Genomic DNA, 23,650 nt, shown 5'->3' with positions numbered 1-23,650 from the left:
TTTAATCGTTTGTTATTGTTACCAACGGAAATGGTCAATGTTTGACCAAGACAAAGGACAACATCAACATGCAAAAGTGGTATTTACATATGACATAATATCAGATTCGGTAGCCTGCTTTCTCGAATGTAATTCTCTTCAAGAGTGTTCGTTGACAAATCTAAACCTTTGCTCATTTACAATTTATTTATCTAATCAACTTTTTCCTAAGTCAATTACTTTGTAATGAAAGTATTAAGGGAAAATATACCCATTATCCCGATCGACCGAAGTTTTCCGACCATGAAAAAGTTCCTCTGAACGGGATAAGACTTCCAAATATGTGTTGCTCAACTCAGTTGCCACATCAACCATGTCTTTGAATAACTATAAATTGTGGAAAAGCAGATTTTAATTATTATTGTTGTTGATGTTGTTGTAGGTAAGATGATTGACCCTTTAATGAGCTTATTATTATCCAGTTGTGTGTTTTAAGAGTAAAATAAAATAAAGACTCGGTCCGTTTTCATGCGTCTTTGATGACTCTCATGATGCCATTTCTCAAAATTTTATAACACTTTGAGAAATCCAAATCCAAGAAGATGTCATTTGCTCATGTTTCGTTTCTTGTGTCTTCTATATTCTTCTCCCGAGAAACCAAATGAATGGACTCCTTTTTCTTTCATTATAGTAGTTATGTAGTTTCTCTTATGTTAAAAAACTAAGATTTTTTTGCGTGAACTTAGACTTTATCAGTGACGACGATTAAGTCTTTTCCTTCTCCCTCGTGTTCTATATTTCGCACGACTGCATAATTTAATCATACTTTCGAAGATGTCACTTGGAATACTATTTTGTATTTTCCTTACATTAACGAGTAGTATAAAATACCAAACGCACACATCTTGTTACAACAACCAATGCTGTATATAAATGATCAGGTCAAACTATTATTTAATTTGCTTTTGTTTGTTTGTAAGTTTGGAACAAGCTATTTTTTATTTTGTTTCTTTGGATTATACTATTGTTACGTATATAAATTAACGATTTAACCGTAGAAGCAGCGGCAATGTATTTAAAATACATCAGATTGAAAGAGCTAATCTATATATGATCCGTTCCTTGGGTTTATATAACGACGCTCGTTCTTTAACGACCTTATGAGTGAATTTTTCAATTGCAGTTTGATTTTAAGTGAAAACTCACCTTAATCCAATAAATGAGACTCAGTTTAAAATATGTCAGAAACTCCACGTTTGACATTATAAAACAATCATCTCAACAAGATTTGTAAGAAATTACACAACAAAAATCAAAATATATAAAGCACATGAGACAATCCATGTGAAGCCAATAAACTCTACCATAATTACTAACTAGTATCACATTAAACAAAATTGGACTATTCTTTTTTGACAAAATAAGTAAAGAAAATCAAATAGCAAAGCAAAAGAGATTTAAAATTCATACACGTCGATAGATTAGGCATAATGCAAAGAACATGGTACAAGAAAATATCTAAAATTTCATATCTCTTGATCTCTTGTCGTTAAGCTTATCTTATTTCTCTCCCCCCCCCCCCCCCCCCCCCCACACATATTTCTATCTAAATTACATTTAATGATGGATTTGTTTTCTAATTTTTATACTCAACTGGAGCAAAAATCATATACACATAAAACAAATATTAAAACAGACCAGACGAAACTCTCAACAAAAAATTAAAAAGTCAGAAGAGAGACATCTTCACATGGCCCGATTGAAAGAAAACACATATATCCAAAAGACAAAAGAAGAAGAAGAAACAACTCTTCACATCTCTTTCTTTCTTCTCCCATTTCTTCTCTGCAACTCTTCCGTACCAAGAAACTTAAATTCCCAACCAGGTTTACTTTTTTTTTATATCTTTTTATTTTAGTTTCCCGGTAAAAACAAACAATCTCTCTGTCACGTCTTTCTTCTTCCACGTCCGTTCCTAATCTCTAAACCCTTCAAGTAAGTATCTATCTATCTCTTTATTCACACGTATAGCATCAGATTACCATAAATACCATCCAACACGAAAACCTAAAATCTTTCTTCTTTCTTCTTGATTCTCTAAAGTTTCTTTCTTTCTATAACTTTCCCGGGAAAACTATGAGAGGCCTCGCGGCTTGTTACAGTGAACACGCCATTAAAGTATCAGATACATACTGTTCAGGTCCTTCGAATCACTCATACCTATCTCCGACATTACCACCTTCGATCCCAGACACGGTTACCACCACTTATAAATCCAATCTCCCTTCTTCCGACAAACCCGTCTCTGTTTCGTTAACCTGGTCTGATAACATCACCGTCGTCATCTCAACGCCGCCGAAGTCTTACTCTGTTTCGCTTAGGAAACCTAAAGGATCAAGAAAGCTTACTTCTTCCTCCGGTTCACTCAACGCCGAGATCTTTTGGGATCTATCTGAAGCAGAGCACGGAAACAACAACGGACCTGAACCTACCGGGAGATTCTTCGTCGTCGTCGTTGTTAATTCCGATATTACCCTTAAGATTGGTGACGTTGACCACCGCGGGAGAGAGGGAACGTCACCGTCGTCGTCGTCGTCGTTATGGCGTGTCTCGAGAACAGAGAGATTTTCTGGAACTTGTTGGCTCACGACGAAAGCTCAATTCTCCGACGTCGGAACTAAACACGAGATTCAGATTCAATGCGGCGGAGGAGGAGGAAGCGGAGGAGAAGGGTATTTATGGAAACTGAATAGTCCAGAAACGATGTCGGTTTACGTGGATAAGAGGAAAGTGTTTGCGGTGAAGAAGCTTAAATGGAACTTTAGAGGGAACCAAACAATGTTCTTCGATGGGATGCTTATAGATATGATGTGGGATTTACACGACTGGTTCTACAAAGAGACAACGGCGACGACGTCTTCTTCGACTAGTTCGTCTTCCTCTTCTTCGAGTTCGTCGTCGTCACCTCCGTGTGCTGTGTTTATGTTTAGGAGGAGGAGTGGTTTGGATAGTAGACTGTGGATTGATGAAGATGAAGAAGAGAGTAATAGGATCAACAATAAGAAGGTTGGATCATTAGATGAGAATCATTCGTTTTCTCTTATCATTTGTGCTTCTAAAAAGTGAACACAACCCAAAAAAAAAAAAAAAGACATTTTAACGTAACAAAACATTATAAAAGTTTTTTTTTGAGATGTCTGAATTTTTAGTTCTTGTGTTAGAAAAGTTTGATTTCCCTTGTCCATGTTATTTCGTAATGGGGGAATTTGCCATACCAATTCCGCAATTCGATGCCCGAACGACAACTAATTTACATTGTCGATACTTTTTAGTTTGGCTATTTTGTTGCTTTGCGACGACGACTCGAGATTCTCATGAATCTTTCCATTTAAATTTAACGTGATACATACATGTAATAATTCCTATTTTCCTTTTTCTTGTTAACGAAAAATATGAAAAAGACTGATCTACCATATAGAATTGTCACAATCTATGGGTTCATTTTTTTTTTTTGGTAGGAACAATCTATTGGTTCATTTTTTTTTTGGTAGGAACAATCTATTGGTTCATTTTGACATATTCGAAGCTTTGCCTTCACTAGCACGTCAATTAAAACTAAATTTTATAGCCTTAAATTATACGTAATTTTATATTCTTAACCGTGAAATAAAGATGAATGTATATAGATAAATATACGTAACTATTTTGATAAATTATGACAGTGATGATAGTGACTTTTTCGATATTTCCAAAAGAACAAAAATATAAAGCAAACATGGAAACAAAAATTAAAAACTTTAACAAACAAAATGGAAAAAGTGCAACTAGCTAGGGAATAAAAAGACGGGATTAAACAAGACAAATAAAAATCAGAATAAACACTAGAAACTAAAATTCTTCAAAATACTTTTTAAAAAAGAAGAAAAAAAATGATAAATTCAACAAATTTGATGATTTATTTTCAGACAACTCGCGGTCTCACATAAATAATATCAAATCAAATCTTTTTTTTTTTCAAGATCTATCAAGTAAAATCTACTATAATTTGTTTCTTCCAAGATCTGCAAGTCAAATCTTCACTACTTTCTAAAAATATTTTTTCGTAAAACTGAAATTACTTATCTAAATAGTATTGGGCCAATGGGCCCTAGTGAGGCTGAAGTCACACTTTAAATAGACGAATGTCGTAGAAGTTACTGATAAAAAGCGTTTTACAAAAAAAAAAGTAAAGCGGTAAAAACCGCCCATAGAAACAATAAAACAATTCAACAGCCGGAGTAAAAGCTTTACCTTGGAGAAGAGGCCAAAACATTCTTCTGGAAGCTACCATTACCATCACTCCTATATAATAATAAGCTCACCATCCTCATCATCATCATCCTCAACTTCATCGATTCAATTCTTCAACCATGTCTTGCTTCACCACCAAATTCGCCGGTAACTAACTCTTCATCCCTCTGTGTACTCTGTTTCTCAATTCTGAGCTCTATTGATTGACTCATCCGTTCTTGTATCCTTCGCTTTTGGTTTGTATTATGCAAAACTAGGTCAGATCTACACATGCTTAGAATTTGATAGTCTTATCTGATTAACGCAACATCAGGACGATATATACAATTGCCGATTTGAGTTTTTTTTAGGGCTTTTAGGGTTTAACGTTTTTTGAGGCTCTGTTTGCAGATGAGCTGATTGCTAACGCTGCTTACATCGGCACACCTGGGAAAGGTATCCTTGCGGCAGATGAATCAACTGGAACCATTGGCAAACGTCTCGCTAGCATCAATGTTGAGAACGTTGAATCCAACAGACGTGCTCTTCGTGAGCTTCTCTTCACTACTCCTGGAGCTCTTCCTTGTCTCAGTGGTGTTATCCTCTTTGAAGAAACTCTCTACCAGAAGAGCTCTAATGGTAATCATATGCTGAATCTGTTAGTCTTCCCTTATTGTGTTATTGGTTTGCTTAATTGGTGTTTTTGATTTGATTGTGATGCAGGTACGCCTTTTGTTGAGATGTTGAAGAGTGCAGGAGTTTTGCCTGGTATTAAGGTTGACAAGGGTACCGTTGAGCTTGCTGGGACCAATGGTGAGACGACTACACAGGGTCTTGATGGTCTTGGTGAGCGTTGCAAGAAGTACTACGAGGCTGGTGCTCGTTTTGCTAAGTGGCGTGCCGTGCTTAAGATTGGTCAGAATGAGCCCTCGGAGCTAGCTATCCATGAGAACGCTTATGGATTGGCTAGGTACGCTGTCATTTGTCAAGAGAACGGTCTTGTACCCATTGTGGAGCCTGAGATTCTTGTTGACGGGTCTCATGACATCCACAAGTGTGCTGCAGTGACAGAGCGTGTTCTTGCGGCTTGCTACAAGGCCCTGAGTGATCACCATGTCTTGCTTGAAGGAACACTTTTGAAACCAAACATGGTTACTCCAGGATCAGAGAGTGCCAAGGTTGCACCAGAGGTGATCGCAGAGCACACTGTCCGTGCCCTTCAGAGGACTGTGCCAGCAGCGGTGCCAGCTATTGTGTTCTTGTCGGGTGGACAGAGCGAGGAAGAGGCCACAAGGAACCTTAACGCCATGAACCAGTTGAAGACTAAGAAGCCTTGGTTTCTGTCCTTTTCGTTTGGAAGGGCGTTGCAGCAGAGCACATTGAAGACTTGGGGAGGAAAAGAGGAGAATGTGAAGAAGGCACAAGAAGCGTTCTTGGTTAGGTGCAAGGCTAACTCTGAGGCCACACTTGGTGCATACAAAGGTGATGCTAAGCTCGGTGAAGGTGCAGCGGAGAGCCTTCACGTTAAAGATTACAAGTACTAAATAAAGAGTCTTTTTTAAGGATCGTTATTTTCATATCATCGTTAGTGTTCTTGCTCTTAGCTTCCTATGTTTAGAAGAGTGATACAAAAGAACCCCGCTTAAGCTTTTATCCGTGGTTTCTGTTTCGTTTCTTATGGAACTTTATAAAAATGGTATTGTCTCGTTGGGATTTCTAATTGTTAAAGCTAAAACATAACAACAAATTTTACGGGCTAAATTTGGTACTCAAATATGACATAGCTACATAACATATCTATCAGAAGCAGATGACATGTCAAGGTCTCTGCTACAGTTTCAGTAATACATTTTTTCATATATGAGTATAAACTAGTACTATACGAATTTTTGATGTCAATGTTCATCATTATGATATAGCAAGTATAAATTTTGTTTTTAAGTATTACTATATTAATCTCTCTGAATACTATACATCAAAATCTGAATGCCACTTATAAAAATATCTGAATTATAAACCACTTGTGTATTAAAATTATGTTATCTTTAATAATCACAAACTTCTGTGTCTTTTTGTATCAGTTGAATATATCTGAGCAAGTTGCAAATTGGAATCTTTTGATATGGCCACTACTTCAAAATTTACCCAAATGCTTTAACACGAGTTTTGTAGCATAACAAATTAACAAGCGAACAATTTATTACAAGATAAGAAATACTTCAACACAATGATATACGAAGACATAATGTGTTTATTGACTTGAATTCCCATAACGTCTCTAGTAAACTACTATTTATGAACTTTTAAACCTCTACTATAATTAAGGTCCATATCTATGGGTTTCTTAATATTAAACGGAGGATCATTATTTTTTTCATACTTTTATTACCTTTCCAGTTATAATAAATGGTTGACTAACCAAAGATAACTCAATGGTCGACTAGAGCCCGAGTCAGATTGAACTGTTTTCGAAATAGGCAGCTAGATTGACATCTCTAAATTCTATATTCATAACACTTACTCGGAGTCTCGGACCAATAGTTACAGGCCTAATTGTTAAATGACATCATTAGAAATGTTTAATTGGCATTTGCATGTATCATCAAAAGTATCGGTGTTCAACCTATATATCGACTCGGATGTCGTAAAATTCCACATAGGTGTTATCCGACAGCCGGCATAAACCACTATAATAGTGTACGTGATAGAGAAATTTTGATTTAATTAGGTGAAATTTTTGATATGGTTGATCATTGATGGGAACAAAATTTCCACGGTATAAATTTCGAGATTTTTTTGTTTGGTAGAACACGGTATATTGAGATTGTGAAATGGAGTTCTTACCTTAATCGATTTGACAAGTTTTAGTGAGAAAAAAAAAACTATTTTAACAATATATTAATGTTTAGTGGAGTGCTAAACCTCAACGAAATTGACCCAAACAGCAATATTCACACACTAAGTTATTCTTGAGACACTTTTGGATGTGATTATTATATAAATATCCTTCAGCAGCAAGTCAACTCTATATTTATTTCTGTTGAGAAATAACCATTAACCCCAAAGTAAGCACTATATAGGAAATATGTTGATAAATACATTAAAGCCTGATCATGCCATTGATATTGAGTATATATAATATAATTATATAGCTATATACATAGATGAATACTTGTACATATATATATGAGTTGTACAGTTTAGTTTCACTATATGTAAATCACACAAATTAAGAGGCTAATATCTTAAATGAAAGTGTTTTCAATAAAGTGATGTCAAGATCAAGAGGAAACATGTATATTCATGAACCTGTGATAGGCGAAAACGACCACTTTTAGACAGAAAACATATATACATTTGCGACTTAATTGGCCACCACCCAAAAAAACGCTATATCCAACAAGAGGAGCAATTAAAAAGCTGTCTTTACAGCTTTAACTTCATCATCTCCAAGCTGTGATCAATCCCTCCCAAACCGTATTCTCTTCATTCCTAACTGGTTTGCACTTTCTTCACTCTTCACTCTTCACTACTACTTCACTCTTCAAACTAACTTAACTGCCCCATATAAAATGGCTTCTTCCTCCTCCACTCCATCATCAAACTCATCACTCGTCCCTCCTCAAACCCCTAACTCTCATTATCAATATGCAAGGAACCTCCAAGGACAATGGTGGCCGCCACCCTTTGTACAGGGGAGTGAGACAACGAAGGAACTCAGACAAGTGGGTTTCTGAGATCCGTGAGCCAAGAAAACCTAACCGTATCTGGTTAGGAACATTCTCCACTCCCGAGATGGCGGCAATAGCCTATGACGTGGCAGCTCTAGCCCTCAAAGGCACTCAAGCTGAGCTCAACTTCCCAAACTCGGTTTCCTCTTTGCCTGTCCCAGCCTCCATGTCTCCAGGAGACATCCAAGCAGCAGCCGCTTCAGCCGCAGCTGCTTTTGGTGCTGCTAGGGATGCGATTGTTATGGCCAATAATAACAGCCAAACAAGCGGTGTGGCCCACGTGAATGATAGTTATAATGACAGTACAAATATGAATGAATTCATGGACGATGATTTGGTATTTGACATGCCTAATGTGCTCATGAATATGGCTGAAGGAATGCTTCTCAGCCCACCTCGTCCTTCTGCCTTTGATGCTGCTTACTACGACGTTGATGGTTTCACTGGAGGCGACGATTACTTGTGGAACTTTCCTTGATAACTAAACAATTTAACCATATAATATATATAAGTATGTGATTCTATGTGTTTATATATATGTGTATGTATGAAATAAAGAAAATGGTGTCTAGTGATGCATCGCATGCATGGTTAGGCCGTTTGGGCCTTGGGGCGGGTTCCTGTCACCGTAGGGTGTTTTCAACGGGTTGGCCATGAGGTCTGTTTGTGGCGGGTTCACCGCTTGTTGTGACCATTTTACGCGATCCCTTCAGACCCGTCGCGTCTTACTTCTTGTTTTTTTTTTGTCATGTTCTTTTCTCATTATTTTGGGCGTCACCGCCGTGTAAAATTCTGAATCCGATTTTTCCTTTTAGGATTGATATATATATATATAGATATATATATATATATATAAAATTAAATATATATATATATATAATTAAATATCTTTTTAAAAAATTGTTAGGCCCCGTTAAGACCGTAATATTAAGACCGTAAGATTAAGGTGTTTGTCTTTAAATCATCTTACGATCTTGGCTGATACTCTTTTATTTTTATAGATGGATAAAATTTCATAAGGCTTGTTCTTAAACAATTATTGATATAACTAATTTTTATTATAACACATAGAGGTTAATGTCATGAAATAGTTCTACATGTTTCTACATGTAACATGTATATATATATATATATGTATATATATGTATATATATTTACATGTAACATATATATATATATATATCTTTACATGTAACATATATTTGACCACCATATTCTCTATATATCTCAGGATATAGTAGTTGAAGGATCGATATATAGTTTGAAATTCGGCCGGCAGAGAAAGTTTGATGAAAAAAATAAACGTAGTAGTGTATAAAAGAATAGCAATAGCGATAATATAAATTTTTTGCAAACAGTCTTACAAATACTTGAGGAGCTAAATTAGTTTGGTGAGGAAAACACAAGATGATTTGGATACGAGTCTTAATCGAATCATAAGCTTGCTGATTTTTAAATGTATATTTTACCTTTTAATATGATCTACTTACTACTCATGAAATTTTATTTTCATCCGTTTTAAATGGTCATGGTCCCAAAGATGACGTGACATTTTTGAATTTAATTGAATATTATCTGGAAGTTGTAAATGAGAAAACGCAAACAAAATAAAAAATTATTGGCTTAGAATTTACAAAAATATTATAAATTAATATTGCATTCTGCTTAAAATAAAATTAAAACATTTATTGGCTTGAAAGGAACGCAGTCCATCTGAATTTTTACATCAAAAATAAATGCATATGTTCAAAAACAAATAGCTTCTTTAAACGTAAAAAAAAAAAAAAAAAAAAAAAAAAAAAAAAGAAAAAAAAAAAACTCCTGAAAAATTTAGAGTTCTTTGATATGCATGGAAAATATTGATGCATACATAATACGAAAGTCTAAACATATTTGAACTATTTGGGCTTCTTGAAACTATAATAAACCCATGTAGTCCCAGGACAGACCCGTTAAAACACTATTTTACATTAAAATAGCTGCACAAGAAAAATGAAGAGCAACGAATAAGTAGTAAAAGTCTTGTTCGTTAAGAATGAATGAATTCAAACATTTGATTTGTTTTATTTCTTCTGTTCTTCATCATCTCCTCCCACCAAGATGTTAACCGTACGTACTTTGAATCTCTCAAGCTTCTCTATAACCTCTTCGACTAGACTGCCCCCTCGGGAACGCGTAGTGTGAATATCAATGCCCCTCTCAAGCTTAGAAAGTTTGTGATCTCGAAGCATCCCAGTATAATCTATCAGTTTTTTTATTTTCGTCTGGCCTGCTATATTTAGTGACAGATGATTTACCACTCATTATTGTGTTCGTATAAATCGAGAATGATTCACAAAATGATGATCTTGGAAACGATATATGTTAAGAAGGAAAATATCAAAAGTATATTGTATTGTGTGTTTATATGTTGATTGAAATATGTATATATTGGAATTGTGTGTTTATGTGTTTATATATGCATTGGGGTTTGCTTAAGTTAAGACATTGTTTGACGAAGAAGAGATTGCGACCGAATCTTCTTCGAGAGACTTGGTAAAGAGGAACCATCAAACGTAGCTATTTCGAGAGCCGTAAGGAAAGTCTTCAGTAATCGTACTCTTGTGTATTCCACACCTTTACACGTTTGATTTTTGTATAGATATTAAAAATAAATTACTTCGTGTGTAAACAATAGTTTACCGTTAAAAACATAGGGGGCATTCACGACATTCATGGTAGATATATAGGTTTACCTTTTACCTTTAAGGTTCCGTACGTACCAAAGTATCTAGAAGCACAACTATTCAATATATTTTTGCATGCACTAACTATTTAAAAGTACCAAATTTGGTCAAACCTTCCACATGTACACTACTAGAATAAATTACATGTCAAATGTTATTAAGTTAGTTCCAGGAAATTACCAAAAGTCTCCAGGTCTTACTATTGTGATTATGAAGCCTGAGCTGTTGTTATACGTGGACTGAAACATTGAGGATCTTGGACATGACCAATTCCTACCGTCAACCTTTCTCGTATTTTTGCTAATAATACAACCTTTATTTAATTATGGAATAGTTGTCATTATTCTTTTTATTTTATTATCATCCATCTCCACACCATTTATTAACTCATACGTATTATAGATGCATGTTTGGACAACTAATCCCAAAAACACATTATCATATATGCTCAATAATAGAAGTAGGATTTAAATACTAGAATTCTCACTAATTGCATTTACTTCATCCAAGTAATTACACCAACATAATTGTTAAATTAATAATTATTAATTTATAAAGAGAAATTCCTAATTTGGTAAAAAAGTTTAAAAATAAAATTTAATCGGTATAATTAATATTTTATAAATCCAATTAAAATGAAAATAGCAATTATAATGTTTTGAAGATAGTACTCAAAGATTTTTATAAAGTAAAAAATATTAAAAATGAGCTCTAATAAAAATTAATGTGTATATATATATACATATATTTAGATAATTTTATATAATTATTAATTTATATTATTGATGGGACCATATATTTACAAAGGATTTCCAAAAAAAATATTATCTTATTATCGAATTATGTCCAAAATTACATTAGTCTCAACTTGGGACCGAATAAATTTATTAATTTATATAGATTATTAATTTAACGAATATTAATTTATACATATTCTACTGTATATAATGAAATTTTGAATTTATTTTTGATAGGCCTGAAAAACAGTGTATATAGTCTGAATAACGGACAAGACCAAAAGAACAAAAGCAGCAAGAGCCGAGGCAAAAGACCAAGGAGAGCTAAAGTAAGTGAATTTGAAACTAGCCCACGTCACGTGCCAACCACTCTTGTAATACTCATTCACTTCTTCAAACAAGTCTTTGAGGTAACACTGTGTTATATCGAACGCCACGTCTTTGCCTAGACTGTTCACGAATTCCGCGATCTCTATGTCTGTTCCGAAATAGTTCTCTATGATGTTTTGGTCGCATAGATACTCAACGTCCTTGTAACTGTTCATCAGACAGTCTAGAAGCGTCGCGTATGTCGTGAAATGCATTGAGCACGACGCGTGGCACTGCTCGTAGGCCACGCAGTTCTCTAAGAAACTACTCATGAAGTCATCGATGGTGATCGTCGGCATCTCGATCGTTCCGTGCCTGAATCTCACCACTAAGAAGCTCTCAGCGTCTTTCAGCTCCCGGAGTTTGATCCCGGCTCTCCGGAGCTTCGAGATGTTGTGGATGATGTGGGACGGCATCTTCTCCTTCCCTTGATTCGTTACCGGCGGCGCGTGAAGTCCACTCTCCGGGATGAGGCTTGACCGAACGAGGTCGAGGAGGTGTTTGGCTCTTAGCTCTTTGAACCTGGCGAGATCTTCGTCTGTTCTGTGCATCGTGTTGTTGAAGAAGGCAAACGCTAGAGATGGTAAAGAAGTGTTGGTCTCTTCTTCGTTATCTCCTTTTGTGAGATTGAACAAAGTTTCAAGAACGAAGAAAGGGATTTGATTCTCAAGACGAAGAAAATCTCTGTAGAAGAAAGGAAGAACCCAAGCCATGGACACAAGTGGATCGTTTGGTTCGAAAGGAACAAGATTGCTAACTTTACGAAACAGCTCAAGAATAAAGCAACCGTCGAGAACCATCATCTCGTTGAACTCGTCTGAATCCATGTGGATTGACTCGGAGTAACACTCTCTAGCCTCTTTCTCAACGCTTTTCACGCTCTTCATGTAATCCTCTAGAGTTCGGTTTTGGGTTCGCGTGAGAAGAACGTTTAGGTAACGCCATTTGTGTTCTTCAATCATTTTGAGGTGCATTTTTCCACGGTGGTACGGTCCGACCGAGACCACTCGCGGCTCATAACATCTTCCGTTACAGTCAATCATGCTCTGAGGTACTCGGAAGATGGAGCAAGTTGGTTTTCCCGCGGCCGAGCTAAGCAACCGCGGTGGCTCCTTCAGCTTCTTATGCATCCTCTCAATGCGGATCTTGAGGAGGCTTTCTCCCTCATTAGGTACGGAGGCAGAAGGCGGTTGCTCCCCTGCGTCCACCATTTTTATTGGTGTGAAATTGATGAAAATGATCTCTATATTCTATAAACCAAGTGAAGGGGTAGTTTTGTAACTAAACTAGTCTTTATGATTGGTATTTTTCTTTTGCTGGTCCACTTAGTCGTCACATAATGGAGATTGGTCCATTCTCCGGTTGATGATATGTTTCATATATTTAGTTTAAGAGATTTTCATTTTTTTAGTGGAAGTTGGTACTCATGATGGCTAAATGACTTGGTCCTTCCATGATCCTCCGATATTCCTATGAAGCATTAGTAGTGATTGTTATTATTTTATTTTTAGAGTTATATATACGCTCGTTCATAAGATTTCAAGTTAACAATCTAAAAGTTGTATAAAATTTTAGAAAAATATTGGTTGGTCCAAAAAAAAAAAAATTGGTTGGTATCACGTAGGTGTCAATTAATCGGACCATCCATGTCCGAGACTCCGAACCCGAGAGAAGCCTAAAATTTTTGGTGTGAGTCTAATTTCTTATTCTTAAATGCCAGTCCGAAACCGACCGGCCGACCCTGACCCTGAAATCATAATTCAAAAACAAAAATCATGATATGAGAATTTTAACATACGAATCGCACAGCATACACCTCGACATAGTATCAATCCGATAAACGCAAGTATATTTAAATAATCCAAAAAAACATCAGGGTAGGCAATGATTTTGCAACCTTAAAACTTGGGTCTATATGTCATACTATTAAGCATCTCATTTCAAATAGTATATGGTCCTTTAACACCTACTATGACAAATGGGTCCTTATTTCTGTCATTTTAAAACTAATACCTTAAAAAAATCTAGTTCTAATTTTGTTGTTTCTTCAAGTACTACTAATTTTTTCTTATTGGGCCTGCAATTATGAGAATGCCAGAGTGGATTCGATTATGAGAACGTCAGCTACGCTGCTGAGGCTGACTCAAAACTCCTCCTGGAACAACCATATACCGGTTTTAATTCAAAACTGATATAACCAAACAGAAAGTTCATATATGCTAAACAATGAATGTTTCCCAAATATACAGATTAGTTATACTTTCTTGAATAACTAGTTATCTAAAAATAAAACCGTTAACCAAAAAAAAGAGTTATTCTTTAAAGAACATTCAACTAAAGATTTGTACCATAGAAGATGTGGTGTATGAGGAGAGATTAACGTTGTGATGTTTTTAGAAGCGTTTATGACTTATGAGTAGTGATAAGAAAAAACCTGGATTAACGTTAGAGGTTAATTCGGTTTATCAAGTCAGAAATATCTAATTCTAAAAATTTACTAATTTTCTTGCTCTAACCAAAATTCATTATTTGTTCATGGAGAAGAAGAGACAAGTTCGTGAGAAAATTCATCAATCAAAAATAAGAAAATAGAGAGCTCGAGATCGGACACAGCCTCTTCCACTTCTCCACCGTGTTGTGTCCATTCTCTGGTCTCCTCTCTCATATCTTTCCGCACCACCACGTCCACATCCTCCTCTACTCCCAACCCTATCTTCCATGCGTTCATCATCCTCCATTTCTTCTGCCTCTCATCATTCTTCTTCTTACTCCTCTCCTCTTCTGCGCATCGGCTCTCTCGTGCCATTGCTTCATCTACGTCCTCATATTCTTCATCTGAATCGTAAATCCTTATGTTATCGTCTTCCTCGCTCTCCTCATACTCTTCCTCTTCTTCGTCCTCTTCTTCTTCCGACATCTTCCCTTCGAGCTCTACCGGATCCAGCCCCGCTAACTTCTCGAATCTACGAAGCTTCTTAAGTAGCCGCCATTTAGCCCCTGTTCAGTCAAAACACAACATTTAAAACCCTTAATACGATATGGGGACCATTCTCAAGCTATGCCTTTCAATTCCACTAGCCCATGTGATGTGATGGAAGATTGGATACTCACGTTGTACAACTTCAAAGCTGCACGGGAGGAGATTGTGATGGTCAGGCTCGTGTTGGTGGTCCTCGTCCTCCTCTTCCTCCTCCTCCTCAAGAGGGTCAAGTACAGAGACAGGGCTACATTGTTCCTTGTCTTCCTCTTCTTTATCTTCTTCTTCTTGTCCTCTCACTTTCTCTAAGCTCTCTGTCTCATCGCTATCTTCGTCCTGTTACAACTCATTGAACACACTTTTGGTTTCAACATTTTTTGTCTCTTACTATTTCTGACGCTGGATCACAACTATTTTTAGCTATTTCAAATTTATATCCTTATCGCACTATTTTACGTACCTATTAAGGGTTTCTCCATGTTACCTATATCAATATTTTAGGTTTTTTTTTTACTATGCATTTAAAAAAACAAAAAAAAAACAAACTAAAACCACAAGAAATGGAAAAGGTAAAATTTAACTTTTGAATTTTGTAAACATACAATTTAATACTTCCCCAAAAAAGATCCCAACTTTTTGACAAAAGTTAATGACACATTCTAAGAGTTTGTAGCCAATAATTACAAAAGGTTTGGTCTACATTTAAGACTTAACCCACTGAATTCAAAGGTAGAGTTCTGATAATTTGGCAGATACTAATTTTAATTGGTTTGAAAACTTTCAAGTCTAGCTTGAGAGACGCAATAATCGTCATAGTGGGGAGTGTTGACCACAGGTATGTAAATGCCATAAACACCCCCACCATAACCAAGCTCGACGATTGGTGTTGATTCGAAATTAAGGGCATATGCGTCGTTCTAGAGTAAAAAACATATTTACCGTACTTCCTGAAAAAACTTTCATGATTCAGTCATATCATACAGTGATACAGAGACAATTATCAGCCGGCCATGTGTCTCTGCTCTAATCAGAAGATGTTTTTTCAGGTTTTCCATAGAATGTTTTTTAACTTTTTATTTTTTTACTGTCTAGTAATTTATTTTAATTATGGAATTTTAAATAGTGGATTTATATAGGAATAACTGAGAAACAGAAAAAAAAATATCATAAATAGGTTATATCTTCCAAAATTTTAGAGAAACAACAAAAAATCACCATTAACATGTACTAAATTTTAAGAGTTATGGTTTTATCATTTCGAATTTTAAATTATTAGTGTTTTTTTTTTCTTTTATAAAATTTGGACATCTCAGTTCAGTTCTGATATAAAATTTAGACTACATAATTGTCCATATTGGGTAAAGATTTTATTAAGAATAGAGAGATGGAGACAAACCTCTGTACTGCGTCGCGCCGGAGAAGTAGCCGTCGATGTGAAGTGAGGAGTCCGGTGACCGGAGGAAGAAGGACTTGTTTGAAGAACGAAGTGAAAAGGGCTGTCACAAAAGCACTTATCACCAATCTCCACAAAACGCTCTCTCCGGCTGCCACTACTACTACTACTACTACTCGTTGGTTCCGACCCGCGTTCTAAAGAAATCGCGTTTTCATCAGCGTTATCCAAACGTGGTTTTAGTTTACGGTTTGTTAGCAGCTTCAAGACGGACCCGAACATACCAAACCCGTTTCCTCTGGTCCGAGCTTTGTTGGTCGTCTTAGCCTTCTCCGACTGCTGCTTCTGAATCCTAGCCGCTGCATCCAAGAGAATTGCGGCGGTTCTAGCCGGAATCTGGAGGAAAACACGACCGTCACGTGTCTTTTTCTTACCCGGAGAGCGGAGCTCAAAGAGTGGAGACTTTCTTGGGTCTGGAGATTTATGAGCGGCGAAGAAACAAGAACTCTCGCAGGAGAACAAACCAGGAGGAGGAAACGTGGCGACGTTGTTGTCGGACTTTCGCTTCTTGACACGCAAATCGGAGCAACCCATCTGAGAACGGAGTTCAGAGATGTAATGGTTGAGATGAAAAGGCTCTTGGTCATCTTCAAGAAGCTCATGTAAATGCTTCTTCTTCTCAGCCATGGCAGAAAAGTTTACTTAGCTTTTAGTAATGTCTCTCTCTCTCTCTCTGTGGAATTCAGAATCATGGAGAAATAGTGAAACGAAGGAAGCTTTTTGCTCTTTTCTTATAAGGAGAGAGAAATAGAAAGAGAGAGAGAAATAGAAGAGAGAGAGAAGAGATTGTGGGTGAAGGATGAAAGAACAGTTGAAGACAAAGGGTGAGACATTGGATAAAAGAGTCAATGCTTTGGATTTGGCTACTTCCTAGCATCTTGAAAAATAAAAAGAAAAAAAAAATAAAAGTTTTCGTCTTATGTATTCTTTCTTTCTTCATATCGAAATTATAATTGGCACGTGTCTTATGCAACGGTAATTTTGTTTGTTAAAAGAAAGTTTAGTTGACATATTATTGTATCAGAGTGGGCCTCAAACACTCCTGAAAAAGTAGAGTTAACGTGTGAAATTTAAAGAGTCTTTTTGTAGCCGTGTGTGTGTGTGTTAGTGTGTATAATATTTATCCATTTCCCTTATTTTCACCGGGTTGTGTAAAACTCGATTCATGAGAAGTAATTTCACCTGAACTTTTATGGGCTCACAAACTCCATTTATGTAACGCACAATAATTTCCACATGAAACAACCTTACTGTGTGGTACGGTTATGAGGGAAAATCAAATGGACTACCATTATTACTACAAGTCATTCATGTGTATAACGTTTGTCGAGCTAGTAAACTTAGTTTTAATTAACAAATCTTAATTACTGCTACCGTTGGAATTATAATTAGAGTAAAATTCAGTGAAGTTAAACCGAGCCTTTGTAAACAATGGGTAATATGACAATTCTTGTTGAGGGATGATTAATGTGTTACTCACCCTTTGTACGATGACGATTCGTAATATGACAATTCTTGTTGAGGGATGATTAACGATCTTCGAAATCATAATTGGACTGGATAAAAACGGATTCATGAATTGTCAAAAAAAAAAAAAACGGATTCATGTATGTTCGGTCCCAGCTATATATCGTAGGCGGACAAAAAATTGAGGGTGCTAGTTTTGCATGTGTTAACTCCTAAATTTCCATGTGTCCTTGCTTGAAGTTACGTAGTATCTAGTATCGATATGTGAGTCATAATGTTTGAAGACAAGTAAACATAGATTCAGAAACCAAAAATATTGTTCAGATTCAAAGTAGCAACGAGAAAAGATATCAGTGGAACGTATACAGTTTTTAAAAACTTCTATTTTTTTTTTCTCTATATTTTACCATGTTATTTTGTCAGTTTACCCCTTTTTAGCAGCACTGTTTGCTACTAAATCAAAAAAAAATGTGGTAACTATAATTTTATATTCTGTACTTTCTTTTTTATATACTGAAATTAATTTCAGTGATTTTCTTAACTATGAAGCTAAATATATTAAATTTAAGTGTGACTATAGTTCGAAAATATTTATGGCCTATCAGAATTGTACATAGTTTAAAAAAAACACTGAACACAGAAAATATTCAATACGACTTTGGTACGAGAATTGGTCTACTAGAGTATAGTGGAAACAAACGTTTATGAAAGTAGTCAGTAGACTGCTAAAGTTTGGTTTTATGAAAGTGCTTAGTGAAATGGACTGGACAGTTTAATTAAATACTTTGTTTTTTCTATATATAAATGGACTGACGTTAATTGGTTTTGAAAGCAATAAGATACGATTTTGGTGATAACAATCAGATTGGCACTTGACGTAACTCCTAATCTGAATATCTGATTTTAGTGATTGACAATTATGTAAAACAAAACATCCCATGTTCTACATTTAACATTACCGGGCATATCACGAAATCTATCGTTAATTATATTAAGAAATCCCAAATAACAATACTATTGACTTACAAATTCGGAAAATAAATAGTATCTGACTATGTTGAAATCAAGAAAGCAATCATACCTATAAATTATGACAAATCAATTGTATATCACAAAGTGATGATTTCTATTTTTATTAAAAAGATCTGATAATGATGAGAAAAATAGGACATTAATTATCTGTTTCGGCTTTATATATATAATTTTGGACTACTGAACAGGTCCGTATTTTTGTCGTAATATATCTATGATTAGTATCACAAATTTAGTATATTATCTTGACCCTAACAAAAACACAAAGGAACGACTAAAATACCAATTTATTTTTGTTAAGGCAACTGTTGGCAACTACTAATCCAACGACTGATTTGTCCTACGTACACACGGTTATATACTCCACTACTAACGTATAATGTCCACACGTGAAATATATAACACAAAGTAATACTAATATGCATCGAATCGAATTATCTTCTCCTTGAAATTGAAATTATACAAAAACGAAGAAAATATTAAATACTCACTATTAGAAAAATGCATTGGGCAGGACAATAAAAGGGTTCGCACCATAAATGAGAAAGAAAAGTTGTAGGCTTTACAGCTGGGTACTTGCCCTTTAATTAAATTCACAGCATCTGTGGACTTTATATAGTGGATATTTTTTACTATGGTCCGACCTTATATAATTTCATGTGGCACTACGGTTAGTTTATTGTTTAGTTTTGGCTTCATTTTTGAAAAATTGAGTTAAAGAGAGATTGTGGAATTACTGATATCTTATAGTATATAATTTAGTTTTAATATGTTCATGCACTCATACCTATTTTTCAATTATTGACAAATCTGTGATTTAATAATAAGTAGATTGTTTTTTTTTATATTGTTCTTGTTGTCTCACTATAAATATATACTTACCTTTTCATAAAAAGCGAAGTCCACTAATTATCACCACTTATATATAGAAAATAATTAATTTCAAATAGTACTATACTGTATTAATAAACAATTATGGAAGGAAAGCAACATGTCGAGACACTGTTTGTTCTTGGATTCCCCACTGTCTAGTAAGATTTAATACTTAACCTAATCTACTTTACATATAAAAAACGAACAAGATTTAAGATTAACTAAAGCTGTAGTATTAGTTAGAATAGCAGCTGATTATTCTGATTAATTATTTGTTTATTAGCGAAATCTATGATCTCTCTTTCTTTCTTTTTTTTTCATGCAGAAGACAAAAGATTTTGCTGAACGCGTGGAACGTAAAACGACACCGTAATATGTACTATGTTTTTGTTTTTTTTTACCAGTTTTATTGTTAGGACAAACTTTGTAATCGACCAATGAATTAAAATATCCCTATTTGTACCATGAAATGTCAATTTATGAATATGCATGCCGACGGATTTTATTTATGTATGTACTTATAAAAATGTTGCAAGACAAAAAACCTTATACTATAATTGAAATTTGAAAAAGAGTTGATTGCAATTTTACGTATACAGTAAAACTAAAAAGTTTACTCATAAATTTGGAGTGAAAAGTACATTATATGAATAGTTCGGACGTTTGAACGAAAAAAGAGAGAATAGTTCGAACATTATATGAGTTAATGCTCATTGTTTGGAACGTTTTTGTTTAATGCGCACATACGTAAATTTTTTTTTTTGTTTTTTTTGACATCAACGTAAATTATTTACTGAAAAAATGAGACATTGACAAAAGAAATATATATATATACAAATGCAGGTTTATGTGCGTGATACTACTTTGATTTTTTTTTTTTAACGCAAATCGCGCCTTACTGTTTCTTTTTATTTACACAAAATAAAATAATACGACTGGGTCTTTATTAAATATGTAAGTGGATATAAAATAAATGTACAAGTACTTTATATAAATGTATATGGCTCCCATTTGAGAAATCAACTTTATTTTGAAAATATTTGGAAACCCACTTATGTTGGTTACTGTTAATAGCTACTGTACGTGTACTTGAACTGCAGTCCTACTATAATTTTGATTGTTCTCTCATCATTGCTTAAGGCTTTAAGCTTGTTCGTGTACTTAATTAACTTTGTTCTATAGTTGTCCTAATGTTATTTTCTAAAGGTGGTCTAATTAAACAAAAATTCATTATTTTCTTATTCATTGTTCAAATTGGTGTCGATCGAATTATAACGTCCAAAAAGACTTCTACAGTTTGATTTATTTGCTAGTCCATATATACATAAAACATTGTTAAACATACAGACACATCTTTAATGTTTAATTTCGTCCATAATTCAAATAATTATGACATCTTTAAAAACCTAATGCACAGAAATAGAAGTATGGATCACTTCGTAAATGTTTTTCTGTTTTTTTGTTCGTCAAATAATAATAGAAATGTTCGAAGTGACAGCGCAAAAACAATCAGTGAAAAAATTGGTATGGAAGAGAGAATTGCCATTAACGTAGCAGCCAAATTGTCAATAAATTAGAGGCAGACAAAGCATAAGGTCATGAGACTTGTTTAGAATCCTAATGGCTAAGGTACGTACGTTGCGAGAGTGGGTGGTGTACGTGGCCTAAATCGATGTAAAACAAATCCATACTTCGATCTTAGATAGCGTGCCCACATAAAATTAAGTTTAAATTTTTGAATTTCAACAAAAGAGTGTGAGAATATGGACGTGAAGCCTTAAATTTTGTGATTTAAACCAAAAATGCTAATCATTTCATCACGTAGGTTGCTAAATATGAAGCGACGAACATGTGACTTACTTCAAAATTCTGCAATAATGCATAAAAATAGTTCAAACTGTATAAACATAACAGGTAACTAAAGTGACAAAAATAGTAAACAAGAAGGTGATCAAATTTCAGCATAACAAGAAGGTAAACAAGGTAAATAAAGTTCAAATTATATTTTTTTGAGCGCTCACGATATATTTTAAAAAGTTTAAACAGTAAATATTATTGAATTGTAAACAATAAATTAAAGGTTAGACTGATACATATATAATATATAAAGTTGACACATTATAGTATTATGTAACACGTACATATTTTATGAGAATATGTAGATTGGGTTTTGTTTTACTCTAAAACATCTTTACCGTTTTTACTAATTTTACTGTTTGGGTTCATTATATACTTTGAAAATATATAGATGGGTTTTGTTTTTTTTCTGTGACATGTCTTTACTGACTTAATTAGGTCTTTCAAAGAAAATTCTGGCATTTGGTTTATATTAAAGTCTGTTCGTTTGGTGAACTAGACAAAATATCTAGATACAGTATCAAGACGCAGTATATGGACGCAACATCTAGATAATGTTCGTTTGTGTTATTCGTTCATGTATCATAAATTGTATTTCGATTTAATTATGTTTGTTTTGTAATTTGATATCTGTATCTGGATACAATATATGTAAAATACCAAAAAGTCCTTTATTTTATGTTAAATATGTTTTAGTGGTTTAAATTTACTTATGTTTTTTGCTTATTTTCATATATATTAAATAAATATTTAAAAATGAGATTTTGTGTATTTGGTATAAAAACAAAATTTTGCAGTTTTGGCTGGAAAACAAGATTTTGCGAGTTTGGCGAGAAAATAAAATTTTGCATTTTTTTGCCGAAAAACGTAATTTTGCGGTTTTGGCGGAAAAATAGATTTTGTGGTTTTGGCAGAAAAACAAGATTTTGCGATTTTGGCGGGAAAACATAATTTTGCGATTTTGGCGGGAAAACATAATTTTGCGATTTTGGCGGGAAAACATAATTTTGCGGTTTGGCGGAAAAACGAGATTTTGGCGGGAAAACATAATTTTGCGATTTTGGCGGGAAAACATAATTTTGCGATTTTGGCGGGAAAACATAATTTTGCGGTTTGGCGGAAAAACGAGATTTTGGCGGGAAAACATAATTTTGCGGTTTTGGCGGAAAAAAAAAGATTTTGCGGTTTTGGTGGGAAAACGAGATTTTGCGGTTTTGGCAGGAAAACGAGATTTCGCGTGTTTGGCGGGAAACGTAACTTTGCAGTTTTGACGGGAAAACATAATTTTGTGTTTTTGGCGGGAAAACGTAATTTTGCGGTTTTGATGGAAAACATAACTATGCGGTTTTGACGGAAAAACGTAATTTCTCGGTTTTGGCGGGAAAACGAGTTTTCATGTTTTTGTGCTTTTTGGTAGGAAAACAAGATTTTGCGGTTTGACGGGAAAAGCGAAATTTTGCGGTTTTGGCGGGAAAACGAGATTTTGCGGGTTTAGAGAAAAATGAGATTTTGCAGGTTGGTGGGTGAAGAATTGGAATTTTAGAGTTGTATGTATATTAGAATTGAAAAAAAAAATATTTTGTAATTATTTAATTAAAATAGGGGTTTTTTTGATTTTTACAAATTATTGATGAGTTTACCTCATCCAAACTCTCTAAAAAATCTCATCCAGAAATTCAGTTTTTTTGATGAGTTTTAAAAATATATCCAGATATTGTATCTAGATGAGTTCCTAATTGTTACTAAACAAACAATAATAAACATTTGCATCCAGATATTGCATCTGGTTCACCAAAGGAACATGACCTAACTGTTAAAAAACAAAAGGGACTTGTGATCACAAAACGTGACAAGTAGCAAAAGTTCATATATACTTCATAGTATTTTGTTTCGTTTATTTTTATGTCCTAAATATATAATTGATGAACAAAAGCACAAACTTGCATGCCGATCTTGTTTTGATTTTTATTGTCTTGTTTACATATACACATAACGTACCAAATAGATCAAGACAAAAAAAAAAAAAACACACACACAAATTGAAAGTATGTGTATTTTTATAAGGCAGAGTCTGACGAATTCAATATGCATACCCCGCCCACCAAATAAAGTAAAACAAACGGTCGTTATTAACTAGTAAATCACATGTATCATAATATCATTGTTTTATCATTATTGTC

The 23,650-nt window shown here is 34.5% G+C and overlaps 4 protein-coding genes and 2 pseudogenes across 6 annotated transcripts; 3 read left to right on the top strand and 3 right to left on the bottom strand.

The window, feature by feature from the left end:
• The first annotated feature begins 1,616 nt into the window (after positions 1-1,616).
• LOC104792424 (uncharacterized) lies at positions 1,617-3,221 on the top strand. Its single transcript, XM_010518567.3, has one exon. It carries the CDS (start codon positions 2,116-2,118, stop codon positions 3,103-3,105), a length of 990 nt encoding a protein of 329 aa, XP_010516869.1. The 5' UTR covers positions 1,617-2,115; the 3' UTR covers positions 3,106-3,221.
• Positions 3,222-4,177: 956 nt separating this feature from the next.
• LOC104792423 (fructose-bisphosphate aldolase 6, cytosolic) lies at positions 4,178-5,961 on the top strand. The gene is made up of 3 exons (XM_010518566.2): positions 4,178-4,416; positions 4,660-4,887; positions 4,972-5,961. The coding sequence occupies exons 1-3, from the start codon at positions 4,389-4,391 to the stop codon at positions 5,790-5,792; spliced, it is 1,077 nt and encodes a 358-aa protein (XP_010516868.1). The 5' UTR covers positions 4,178-4,388; the 3' UTR covers positions 5,793-5,961.
• A 1,676-nt stretch (positions 5,962-7,637) lies between these two features.
• LOC104792422 (ethylene-responsive transcription factor ERF024 pseudogene) lies at positions 7,638-8,802 on the top strand (annotated as a pseudogene). 2 transcript variants are annotated; one of them, XR_015559392.1, is made up of 2 exons: positions 7,638-7,747; positions 7,904-8,802. The product of XR_015559392.1 is annotated as an ethylene-responsive transcription factor ERF024 pseudogene, transcript variant X2 (transcript). The 2 variants fall into 2 exon arrangements; XR_015559391.1 differs by having other exon boundaries at positions 7,647-8,802.
• Positions 8,803-10,042: 1,240 nt separating this feature from the next.
• Positions 10,043-10,283, bottom strand: LOC109133455 (uncharacterized; annotated as a pseudogene).
• Positions 10,284-11,650: 1,367 nt separating this feature from the next.
• Positions 11,651-13,363, bottom strand: LOC104792421 (UPF0481 protein At3g47200-like). The gene has a single exon (XM_010518563.2). It carries the CDS (start codon positions 13,020-13,022, stop codon positions 11,667-11,669), a length of 1,356 nt encoding a protein of 451 aa, XP_010516865.1. The 5' UTR covers positions 13,023-13,363; the 3' UTR covers positions 11,651-11,666.
• Positions 13,364-14,312: 949 nt separating this feature from the next.
• On the bottom strand, positions 14,313-17,102 carry LOC104792420 (uncharacterized). The gene is made up of 3 exons (XM_010518562.3): positions 16,185-17,102; positions 14,923-15,124; positions 14,313-14,808 (listed from the first exon to the last, which is right to left on the bottom strand). The coding sequence occupies exons 1-3, from the start codon at positions 16,866-16,868 to the stop codon at positions 14,345-14,347; spliced, it is 1,350 nt and encodes a 449-aa protein (XP_010516864.2). The 5' UTR covers positions 16,869-17,102; the 3' UTR covers positions 14,313-14,344.
• Between the last annotated feature and the right edge of the window lie 6,548 nt (positions 17,103-23,650).

Source organism: Camelina sativa, chromosome 6 (assembly GCF_030686135.1).
Source record: "Camelina sativa cultivar CO46 ecotype springtype chromosome 6, ASM3068613v1".
In the NCBI taxonomy this organism is placed as follows: domain Eukaryota; kingdom Viridiplantae; phylum Streptophyta; class Magnoliopsida; order Brassicales; family Brassicaceae; genus Camelina; species Camelina sativa.
Note: the sequence above shows the minus strand (reverse complement) of the source record. Positions and strands in the feature narration are given on the sequence as shown.